This window comes from Mus pahari, chromosome 21 (assembly GCF_900095145.1).
Source record: "Mus pahari chromosome 21, PAHARI_EIJ_v1.1, whole genome shotgun sequence".
Classification (NCBI taxonomy): domain Eukaryota; kingdom Metazoa; phylum Chordata; class Mammalia; order Rodentia; family Muridae; genus Mus; species Mus pahari.
The window spans coordinates 48,702,689-48,715,389 of NC_034610.1; the positions used below are offsets into that span (position 1 = coordinate 48,702,689).

At 41.5% G+C, this 12,701-nt stretch overlaps 1 protein-coding gene across 1 annotated transcript in view; it reads right to left on the reverse strand.

The window, feature by feature from the left end:
* Positions 1-9,291: 9,291 nt before the first annotated feature.
* The window catches only part of Tmem200a (transmembrane protein 200A), an 84,624-nt gene continuing 81,214 nt past the window's right edge, over positions 9,292-12,701 (reverse strand). Inside the window, exon 2 of the mRNA XM_029533219.1 lies at positions 9,292-12,466. Coding sequence (XP_029389079.1) covers positions 10,975-12,450 — 1,476 coding nt within the window. The 5' untranslated portion in view covers positions 12,451-12,466 and the 3' untranslated portion in view covers positions 9,292-10,974. The remainder of the gene's footprint in view (positions 12,467-12,701) is intronic.

Sequence of the window (12,701 nt, forward strand, 5' to 3'; positions counted from 1 at the left end):
ATATACTGAACCTGATCTCAGATTTCAATGTTTTCCATATTTTTTGCTCATTATGTTTTATTCAATATTCTTGATATTCTATAACAAACTTAAAATACAATACAAGCATATTTAAAGGAGATTTTCTTTACTTGTCAAGAATTGAGGGAAAAGTTAATTTGGCTTCCCAGATTATTAACAGAGTAAGAAAATGATATCATAAGGTAACATGTTTAGATTTTGGAAGAGCTTTAGGGAAAATATTCCTAATGACTATAGAAAATATCCCAGTTCATACAAAGAAGTGATTTTATTATTGCTATAAAATTTTTGAACAGTTTTCAGTTATTGACAGTTCGTTGCTTGACAGCTTCAAATGAATGAAGTCTTTAGCCCTTAGGTGACTGGCTCAGTGAGCTGGCTAATAAACACTGATAAAGTGTGCTTTTAAACCAACTAAAAATATTTTCTCACACCTCGGTAATTAAAAATTTTGAGCTTGGTTTTATTCCAAAATAAAGTATAGATGGAATGCCTTTTTGCCACACATAGACTTTCAACAAGCAAGAAGAACATATGGTGTTCTCTCTTCCTCTCCCATCTCCAGATTGCACAGCCCTGATTCCTGCCTCCTTTTATACATGAAGTTTGTTGCATATGGATAGAAATGTCTTTTCATTCTGTAGTTCACACTGAAAGAGTGTCATAGTGTGAGAGGGCTCAGGGGCATAATCCTCATGGCAGTGTTGGGGAGGTAATACATTAAAATATAGGACATCAAAGGATAATATAAATTATATACTAGAATTTCCCATTGCAAGTTATGTGCTTTCTCTAAGATCAGTCTCTACTGTACCCCTCACTTTCTATGTTACTTTCCTCCCCAAATTCTAGATATTCTCTTTGTTCTGAGTTCTGTAAAAACCAAACATACCTTTAAAATTAAGAATCAGAAGTCATGGATGTAGGTCCTGATATTCCTGTCAACGTGTATATTCCTCTAAGAGTCGATTCAAGCATCTTATTGCTTCTGAATGTCAGACACTTCCGTTAGCAAATTATGTTGTATATTGTACTAGAAATGCCATGACTTTGGCCACAATAGAGTAAAACGAACAACTGTTCTGCAAACAAGACTATGAATTAGTATTCTACACATGCACCATGAACCTAGGGATAAAATACATACTGGTAACAAGAAAGACCTAAAAGATTATACATTTCAAAACCATTAAACGATCATAAGGTAAGAGATTTTAAAAAGAAAAAGAAAAGAAAAGAAAAGAAAAGAAAAAAAAAGAAAAAAAAAAAAGCTCCAGCTATTTCTGTAGTAATTTCTGGACCAATCAGTGATCAAGGGAGGAGATGAAGGGAAAAAATATTCCAAGCTAAAGATGGTGTGGCAGTCTGCAGTTTTCTGAAAAGCACGTTAGGGATATCAAAACAATAAGCTCCCATCTGTAGAGACTTCCTCCAGCCCTCTTATCATTTTTGCTCCCTATACACTGAGTGAACACTTATGTACAAATGCAAATTAGCTTACCTAGTTTGAAGCACTTTAAGACAAGCATTTAAAGGTTGCCATTTAAAGGTTCATTGTCCTCATTCTGTCACTTTCAAGTCTGTTGTTGAACACATCATTATGGACTGAATCGTGCTTCGACCTACAGTTCCTGAGTTGAAACCTCAATGTCCCCACCCCACCCCCACCCCCATACCTAAGAGTATAGCTGGATTTAGAGACAGGTATGTTAGTTAGTGGTCTGGTTGCACTGGGAGGCAGCTCTTAGGAGGTGGGCCCTAATGCAACCCTGACTTGTTCTTAGAGAAAGAAAATGTGGTTGTACACAGTTGTAGTTGTCCGGCATCCATGGAGAACTGAGCACACTGGAAATGAGAAAGGACGGGCAGGCAGGCGAGAGAAAAAAACAAAGCCAAGACAAAGATTTCTGATCAAGGCTCAAAGTTTACTTTTCAGCTCTGGGTTCTTATAGGCAAATCCCACAGTCCCATCCCTTTGTTTAAACTGGATTGAGCTGCAAAGCAAGCTCAGCCAGCGGTCAACTCCTCGAGGAAAATGCAAATGCAGCCAGGCCAGGCAAAGACTCCAGCCAGGTTGTTTAGCCTACTCAAGGCTGGGGGAAGGGCACACACAGTGACACTAAGGATGTGCAGGACCCGTGAGGACAAAGTGAATTCTCACTAGAAGGTGGCCATCTGAAAGCCAGGAAGAGAGGCTTTAACAATAGAGACAGAACGGTCAACACGTGACCTCGGGCTTCTGCCCTCCAGAGCTGTGAGTATGCAGGCCTCTTGGTCTCCGAGCAAGGACCATTTTGTTGAAACAGCTCTAGAAATTCATACAGTCTCTTAAGACCGCGATAATGATTGCAGGCCCTCTCAGGAAGTAGAGGTTCTTATCTTGTGCTTTCTGTTGGGAGAGAGAACACGGAGAGAGAAGTCAACGACTGACTTTAGGTTGAATGCAAGTCACGAAGAGCCTTAATCTTCAAGTGGAAGATTAGAGTCAAGGTTCTTTAATAATTCAACATCACACTTATGTGCTCAGAAACCTTGCTAAGAGGTATAAAATACGGTGTTAGAGTGAGAGGAGGGGCCAGATGCCAGGGTGGTTTACTGTCCCTGGAGAACAAGAGCCTTACTTCTTTTTTTTTTTTTTTTTTTTTTTGGTTTTCAAGACAGGGTTTCTCTGTGTAGCCCTGGCTGTCCTGGAACTCACTTTGTAGACCAGGCTGGCCTCGANTGTAGCCCTGGCTGTCCTGGAACTCACTTTGTAGACCAGGCTGGCCTCGAACTCAGAAATCCGCCTGCCTCTGCCTCCCGAGTGCTGGGATTAAGCCTTACTTCTTGAAGCAACCTGAATATCATAGTCAGTTCATATGTAGCTCTGGGCTGGCAGAGTCACTAACATTTAAAATATTGTAGGAAAGTATTAGTAAACAGGTAGGTTCTCTCTCTCTCTCTCTCTCTCTCTCTCTCTCTCTCTCTCTCTCTCTCTCTCTAAATGTAAGTAAACTAGCTGTCTTCAGACACTCCAGAAGAGGGCGTCAGATCTTGTAAAGGATGGTTGTGAGCCACCATGTGGTTGCTGGGATTTGAACTCAGAACCTTTGGAAGAGTAGTCGGTGCTTTTAACCGCCTAGCCATCTCTCCAGCCCAGGTGTTCTCTTTTTTTTAAATGTATTTTTTCTTAGTCATTAATGGCATGTTTCTGTGGTGTGTATAAATGTTAAATTTGAATTGCTGAAACAAGTAGCTTAAGTTTATGTTTATCAAGTAAATTTGTATGAAATTTCTTTCTTTTCACTTAAGATTAGCTTTGTTTCTCCAAACACTTAAAATATTTCAAAACATCATATATTTTAGTTTGAAAGCTTTTACAACTCATGATTGTACTGTATTGTATGATTCGTTATCTCAAAAACAAACAAACAAACAAATAAACAAAAAAACCTACCTGTCTTATAGAAGCTTTACCTCTTTCTAGAAATTATTATATTTATGTTAAAATTATGAGTGCTACATTAAAGAAAAACAGATTACCAGTGCAAAAATAAATAAATGCATCTGCTCAGATATTCTATTTGAGACCTTGCTCTATAGCAGCTTCCTCCAAGATTAAAATCATCTATCTTGGAAGGATGCTCTTTAAGACACTGGATGTTAGAAAGGTTAAACAACAGAATGTGCTAAGGGGAGATGAAATATTCTGTTCTGCAGGGAAGCTCATTAAACTCAGGAATTAAGGACCTTAAAGGTTTCAGGAAGTCCCTGAAACTGACCAGACATATTAGACTCCTTTCTCTCCAAACAAGAAACCCTCAAGACCAGCTGAGCTGCCTCAAAGTGAAAGATCCGCCAAGCTATCTTCAAAAAGCAGAGGCCAGCCAAACTGCCTAGAAGAGAGAGACCCGCTGAGCTGCCTGGAAGGGTTGCTCTGAGAGTTTCTGAACAGAACTTTCATTCTTCTTTGAGGAAAAACTACCTGGAATAGATGGCCTCCAACCCGTCGAGCTGCCTGCAGGTCATACGTATGCTCTGGCTTTCCAGGTTTGGTGTGCCATCACCCATACTGAGGTGGGCTGTGGTGATGCGGTTGTTTCTGAATCATTTCTGCTCCTGTAAGTGACCCCCCCTCACCCATATTCTTAAAAGTAATCAGTGGAAAACTCATTGGTTCACTAACTGGATTTTTCTTTTACTTCTCCCCAGAAGCAGTGTCATAGAACAGACCCCATTATAGATGATTTTGAAAGCTGCTGAAGAAACCCCCCTGGTTGGGGATTTACTGTATGTGACTGCTGTAACAAATAACAATAAATTTGAACGTCACTGTCTCGTTCAGCTCTAGAAATCCAAACTCCACACCGTTTTCATTGGGTTGAAGTTAAATGTCAGCAGAGTTCGTTCCTTTGGCAACTGAGCATAGAATCCATTTTGGTTTGGGTTTTAAGAAGTAAACAAATGTCTACTCATCTCATTTAGGGAGGTGACACAGACCAGATTGAGGATGCCACCAAAATCTAGTTTGGTAAACCAATGAATTTCACTCTGGTTGCTTTTAAGAACATGGAGGAGGGTTACCAACAGGAACAGAAATGACTCAAAGACAGCTACATCACCAAAGCCCACCATAGCATGGGTGGTAGCTCATGAAACCTGGAAGACCAGAGCTTACTACACAATCTGCAGGTAGCAAACTCAACAGGCTGTCTATTACAGGCAGCTTACCTGGCCCGAGCTCTCTCCAAGCTGCTCAGCAGGTCTTTGTTTCTTCTAGGAGTTTGGCTGGTCTCTGCTTTTTCTTTCTTTTTCTTTTTAATTTTTTTATTGAATATTTTCTTTATTTACATTTCAAATGTTATCCCCTTTCCCAGTCCCCCACATCCCCCCTATCCCACCTCCCTCCTCTGCTTCTATGAGGGTATTCCCCCACCTACCCACCCAATCTTGCCTCCCCACCCTCGAATTCCCCTACACGGGGGCATTGAGGACCAAGGACCTCTCCTCCTATTGATGCCAAACGAGGCCATCCTCTGCTACATATGCCACTGAAATCATGAATCCCTCCATGTGTACTCTTTGCTTGGTGCTTTAGTCGCTGGGAGCTCAGGGGGATCTGGTTGGTTGATATTGTTGTTCCTCCTATGGGGTTGCAAACCCCTTCAGTTCCTTCAGTCCTTTCTCTAACTACTCCATTGGGGACCTCATTGGGGACCCCATTTTCAGTCCAATGGTTGGCTGTGAGCATTCACCTCTGTATTTTTCCAGCTCTGGCAGAGCCTCTCAGGAGAGAGCTATACCAGGCTCCTGTCAGAATGCATTTCTTGGCATCCAAAATAGTGTCTGGGTTTGGTGACTGTGCATGGGGTGGATTTCCAGGTGGGACAGTCTTTGGATGGCCTTTCCTTTAGTCTCTGCTCTACACTTTATCTCCATATTTGCTCCCATGAGTATTTTGTTCCCCTTTCTAAGAAGAACTGAAGCACCCACACGTTGGTCTTCCTTCTTCTTGAGGTTCAAGTGGTCTGTGAATTATTTCTTGGGTATTCCGTGCACATGGCTAATATCAACTTATCAGTGAGTGCATACCACATGTGTTATTTTGTGACTGGGTTACCTCACTCGGGATAATATTTTCTAGTTCCATCCATTTGCCTAAAAATTTCATGAGTTCATTGTTTTTGATAGCTGAGTAGTATTCCATTGTGTAAATTACCACATTTTCTGTATTCATTCCTCTGTTGAGGGACATCTGGGTTCTTACAAGCTTCTGACTATTATATATAAGGCTGCTATGAACATAGTAGAACATGTGTCCTTGTTATATGTTGGAGAATCTTTTGGGTTATATGCCCAGGACTGGTATAGCTGGATCCTCAGGTAATACTATGTCCAATTCTCTGAGGAACCGCTAGACTGATTTCTAGAGTGGTTGTATCCTCACCAACATCTGCTGTCACCTGAGTTTTTGATCTTAGTCATTCTGACTGGTGTGAGATGAAATCTCAGGGTTGTTTTGATTTGCATTTCCCTGATGACTAAGGATGTTGAACATTTCTTTAGGTGCTTCTCAGCCATTTGGTATTCCTTAGTTGAGAATGCTTTGTTTAGCTCTGTACCCCATTTTTAATAGGGTTATTTGATTCTCTAGAGTCTAACTAACTTCTGGAGTTCTTAAGTGACCCCAAACATTCCACCAGAGAACTCCTAAATCTGATAAGCAACTTCAGCAAAGTAGCTGGATATAAAATTAACTCAAACAGATCAGTGGCCTTCTTCTACTCAAAGGATAAACAGGCTGAGAAAGAAATTAGGGAAAAGACACTGTTCACAATGGTCACAAATAATATTAAATACCATGTTGTGGGAGTAAAAGATCTGCATGACATGAGTTCAAGTCTCTGAAGAAAGAATTCAAAGAAGATCTCAGAAGATGGAAAGATCTCTCATGCTCATGGATTGGCAGAATTAATAGAGTAAAAATGGCCATCTTGCCGAAAGCAATCTACAGATTCAATGTAATCCCCATCAAAACTCCAACACAATTCTTCATAGAGTTAGAAAGAGCAATTCTCAAATTCATTTGGAATAACAAAAGACCTAGGATAGCAAAAACTATTCTCAACAATAAAAGAACTTCTGGCAGAATAACCATCTCTGACCTCAAGCTGTATTACAGAACAATAGTGATTAAAAACTGCATGGTACTGGTAAGCGACAGACAGGTAGATCAATGGAATAGAACTGAAGACCCAGAAATGAACCCACACACCTATAATCACTTGATCTTTGACAAAGGAGCTAAAACGATCTTGTGGGGAAAAGACAGCATTTTCAACAAATGGTGCTGGTTCAACTGGAGGTCAGCATGTAGGAGAGCACAAATTGACCCATTCTTATCTCAAAGCTCAAGTCCAAGTGGATCAAGGACCTTCACATAAAACCAGATACACTGAATCTAATAGAAGAGAAAGTGGGGAAAGCCTCTAACACATGGGCACAGGGGGAAATTTCCTGAACAGATCACCAATGGCTTATGCACTAAGATCAAGAATCAACAAATGGGACCTCTTAAAATTGGAAAGCTTCTGTGAGGCAACGGACACTGTCAATGGGACAGAATGGCAACCAACAGATTGGTCTTTGCTTTTTCAAAACAGCTCGGCTGATCTTTCATTTTGAGGTAGCTCAGCTGGTCTGAAAGTCTCTGAGCAAACCTTACAGCTTATATGAAATTGGGGAGAGAGGAGCGAAATATGTCTGGTCAGTTTCAAGGACTTCCTGCAACCTTTGAGGTCCTTATTTCCCAAGCTTAATGGGCTCCAGTCTTTAGAGCTTGTAGTTCTTAGTACATAGCCTCCCTCTCCACCCTCAAAGTTAGAGCCTTAATGTCTTTGCCCACATCACTACCTTTTTTGTGATTTTCTTACAGCTTCCTTCTTGCATGGTCCTTGGTTATTCCCCTGAATGATCCAAGATGATCTCCCAATTGCAAGATCTCTAATTTCATCAATACTACCTGTGCATTTTACCAGGTAAGTTAACATTGATTTGTTTCAGGGGTTGGGGCACGGTCATGCCTGGAAGCACACTTACTCATCCAAGAGTGAATAATGTATTTGGAGTGCAACCGGATGAGAATGAAGGGTGGAAATACTTCCAGATAACACTTCAGTGTGGTGACAACATTTAGATATTAATTCTCACTAGGTATTTGCCATGACATCACTCTGGACTGTCTAGAAAGGTCATCTCACATAAATTATAAAATTCTGGGAGCAGGGCTAGCATTTGCCACATACTGATGAGTTCACGTTGGCATGTCTGACAGACCACTCCATTCACAGTAAGAGCATGGCAGGGCCAGGGCTATACTCTCCCAGTCTGTCTAGCTCAGGTGGCCACTCTGTTCTGTCGCAGTGTCTGTCCTTTCTAATTTGATGAACAAAGTCCTACATAAACACAATATGATCCTCTGAGAGCGCCAGAAACTTTTGAATTAGAAAGAACCTGATATTTTATATTCAGACTCACCTTACTTTACTGTTGAGGAATCCCAGGTCTGACTGGAAATTAAGAAATAAACTGACGTTGAGAGATTGTCATCGTCAAGGCTATATATCCAGGGTAGCAAAGCTACTGACGGCATAGTCTGTGTTTCTCGTTCAGTCAACATTCTACACAGCATGTTATGGCTGAATCATGTCCCAAATACCTTGCAACTCAGATAATAACTGTATTTGCAGAGAGACCATTCAAAGAAAGAACGGAGGTTAAATGAGGCCTAGGGGGTAGAGCTCTCAGCCAACTTAGCTGGTGTCCTATAAAAAGAGCCAATAGGCATACATATCTGCAGAGGAAAGGACGCATAAGAACACAGTGATAAGGTCACCATACATAAGCCTTGGCTGACAGAGACCCCAGGAGAAACCAATCCTGAAGAGCCAATGAAATTCAACGTGAAAAATCATCTTAAGATAAGAAAATATGACAATATCCCAATAACACCAGTGGACAGACCTTACTCTAACGTAAGCTTGCTCTTGGCCTACTCACTTTCGAAATGTGAAGAAAATCAATTTCGATTGTTTGAACTAGGCAGTTAGGTCATCTCACATAAATTATAAAATTCTGGGAGCAGGGCTAGCATTAGAAACTACCCAGGTTAGAAGCAGCTGAGCATGGTACACATTCCTGGGGTTTCTCCTAGGGATAAATTACAGTTCTAATACATTTCAGCATTCATAAAAGCTTCATACACATGCAAGTTTCATATACAGAATATGAAGTAAGTAGCCTTCCAGGTTGGAATGATGCCAAATTAATAAGGTAAACAAGCTGTCTCACACTAATAGTGACATATGAGTCTGATTAATTTAAATGTGAAGACTATTTATCATTTAATAAAGTTAATTTGTTTGGTAAATAAGAACCTAGGGGGTTTTTGGTTAGGCATGAACTACTGCTTTTAGCTCCCAGAGAGCCACGCTGCTCAATCCTCTACATATTTCTAGACCAGGTTATGGAGAGAGACTTGCAAGTCATGTCATGTGCCACACCAAGAACATTGAGAACCAGGGGACTGTTAATATTTCTGTGCTGTACGTGGTCTTTGGTTGTTTTCCTGATAATTTAATGAAAACCATCTCAAAATAATAAAGTATGAAAATAACCTACTAAAAAGAGTAGTTGGGTGTCTCTGTAACCCAACAGGCAATATTAAAAAGCCAGGGCATCACGGTATTAAATGCCATCAGTAGGGTATAGCAGAAAGTTTGCAAACCAGCATTTAAAACAGAAATGTACATTTTATTTTAAAAAGAAAATGATAGCAAAGGTATGAAGAACATACATTTCTAGGAGTAACAGACATTTATTAAATGTTTTATAGTAAAATATTGAGTTTAGTCTATTATAACACACAGGCTTGAGCTTCTACGAAGCAGGGTGCCTCTCCAGAAGGAAGATGCCTGTGTAAACACAGGTTGGGATTCTCGGATGCAACTCTTACAAAGGTGTCCTTCCTGTTCCTTCTAGTGACTGCAATAGGAATGTTCACAAATGTTTAGGCTTTGGGAAAAACCAGCAAAATTTCCTGAGTATTCCATTAGACTTTTGTAAATAAAGATTTTATTGTATGTGTCTAAGTGCCTATGTGTGTGTAAGTGCACCATATGCATGCCTGGTGCTCACAGAGGCCAGAAGAGAGTGTTAGATCCCCTGAAACTGGAGTTACAGGTGACTGTGAGCCACCATGTGGGGGCAGGGAACAAGATCAGAATTCTCTCCAAGAACAGCCAATGCTCCTAATTGCTGAGACGCTCTTCTAGGACCCCACTAAGTGATTCATAAAACCACGTTACCTTCATGGAAGTGAGAAAGGTGTCTAATGGAAACATTCACTTTAGTGTTTACTGCCTTTGACAATTTAATATATTTGAGAACCACAACCCTCAAACCTTGTCCAACCAGGAGAGAGTCTTTGGAGTTAGTGGAAGGCTTTCCAGCACAGGGTAAATCACAAGACAGTTTATCAAGTGCTAATTTTTTTTTTAACCACCAAGCTGGTGGCATGTGGAGATATGAAGAAATGCTGAGGTTAGCTGATTATTTTTTAGATAAAATAATAATAATAATAATAATAATAATAATAATAATAATTAAGTGAATTCTGGACAACAGCAAGTGACTAGATGTTAGATGTAAATAATAGTATCTTTGCTCATTAGGTGGCGTTCTCTCTGCGCATGTCAGGACAGAAAGTCTACAAACTACACTAGCTCATTCACTTTTCACATCACTTTGCAGAGAAAATGTTTGATTCTGAGGCTCTAAAGTTACAACTAGTAGCTTTTTGCTATTTAATATCTAAACCATGGAATTCTCCACCAGTTTTTTTTTTCATTAAAATATCGCCCTAGCAAAACTGATGTGATATATATATATATATATATATATATATATATTCACAACTGATGTAACAGAAATGAGTTCTCCCATTAATTAATGTAAGCAATCCTGAATAAAACAATTCAGAAAATCCCATCTTAAGACTGCACTCCCCCTCATTTATAAATCTGTCTGTTGAGTATTGGACCTGAGTTTAACACTCCTGTCCACACTTTGGTACTTCGCACTTTCTGTATTGGCAACTTCCCTCTATGAAGATGATCATCGATAACAGGATTTGAAAGTAAAGCCAAGTTCTTAATATGAATGCAGGTAGTTTGCATCTATGTCAACAAAAGAAACCATGCTTTCAGAGAGTGAGAAAACAAAAATCTCACATGATAATCTACAGCTCTGCGGGGAATAGGAGCCAGTACATACAGCCATCTTCATTACAGAGTTAACCAACCATTTCTAACACGCTGACATTTGATTTTAAAAGGCTTGCAACCAATGCTTTCAGGAGGCAAACACTGGCTAAAGTAGTATATACCTCTAAGGAAAATGGTCTATTTTTATACACTAAAACCTCGTCTCAGAAGTTCCTCGCTTCAAGTTGTTACTCAAAAACTCATCATGTTCAAAACTCAAGTTGTTATGAGACCTGGAGATCATGAGGAGTTTCTCTTTATTCGTAAAGTCTTTTTTGATTGCTGTTTGGGGAACGAGCAACCGATCCATCGGGTCCTCTTTGTTCTCCAGTCTCATATACCCTTTGCTGTTGCTCCGATCCAACCGGGGCCAGCTCGGGTGCTTCCTTTGTTCTGCGTGCACAGTGAGTGTGGAAGGACCTCGGTCTAAGTCTAGGGATTTAGAGTGAGAAGAGAGCAAGTGTAAGGATGTGTTGGAGCCAAACTGTCTTCTTGCAGCTCCTGGAGACAAGAGCTGTCCAGTCCCGGGTCCCAGAGCCACAGAGGACTTGTATTGACTCGATAGCGACTCCCCAACGGAGTTGTTCCTTGGGAGTAATGTGACGGCAGGCTGGAAGGACTCGCCAGAGCTTGGCAGTGGGACCACGAGAGAATCCATGGAAAGATTCCTGGACCTAGTTTTGAGGTTGTCTGCGACCTCAGTGATGCTGTCTATACTGGGCTCGTCAATGACACAATTATTAAGTTTGATCACAGGGAGTGTGAAAGCACTGATGGATGATGACACGATCGATTTGGTGTCACACTTCTTGGAGCTGCTGGCCTTGTCATCGGTGGCCTTGGCTGGAGGTGGATAAAGGCCAAAGACAGAGACTGCACTGTCAGATAGCAACGGGGGCATGAGGTGCCCCAGGCTCTTACTTTCAGTCAACATCAGCTCATCCTCCTCCACAGAGCTGTCCACCCGAAAGCTGTTCCGCATCCCCGAGAAGGAAGCCAAGGTGGTGGCAGCCAGCCTGGATGCACAGGGGCTGCCGTTCTGCTTCACTTCGGTGTCTCCCAGGAAGCCTGCGTACAGGCCATTTGCCTGCTTCTGCTCCTTGAGTCTCAGCGAGTGGATGTCGATGACTGTGGAATAGATATCCCTCATGTGGATGATTTTGGTTTCTTTGTCGCGGTTCTCATGAAGAATGGCATTGGCGCAGATGAAGATGAAGATGCCAATGCCCATGGTGAACGGGCCAAGCATCTTCATCTTATCGGAGTGTAGATGCTGCTCAAAGAAGCGCACCACCACACCGCCCTGGTTCCGAACCACTTGGGTCTCATTGGTGGAAAGCGTGGTCTCCGCATCAATGAAGTGCTCCTTCTGGGGCCAATATCCAAGGACTGCCATGGCGATTCCTATGATGGACACCAGCACTCCCAGAATGAGGAAAAAGCCAGATGGAGAATAAAGTCGGATTTTCCCACGGACCACCACAACATCAGCTCGTGGGCGCCGTCTGACGGGTTTCTGATCCTGGGTAGCAGGCAGCGGGCTGAGGTTGATGTGTTGTTGGGACCTGGCGGAGTCCTGCCGCTTCAAGGCCGCCAGGCCGGTGATGACCCCACCAGTGGCTATCATAGTTTCCTCTTGTGCTCTGGAAAGAAAGGAAACAGATGATCCACAGGTGAGCCCAGGGAGACTGAGCAATTGATGCTGACGACAGCTCACACGGGATTGGCTGCTATTGTGCCACGTGATAAAAGCAGAGGCGTAGCTTTTAAATCCTCACAGTTTGAGAAGAGGTTATGTTTGTTGACTAATATGAATTTCTGGAGCTCTCTCTCTCTCTCTCTCTCTCTCTCTCTCTCTCTCTCTCTCTCTCTCTCTCT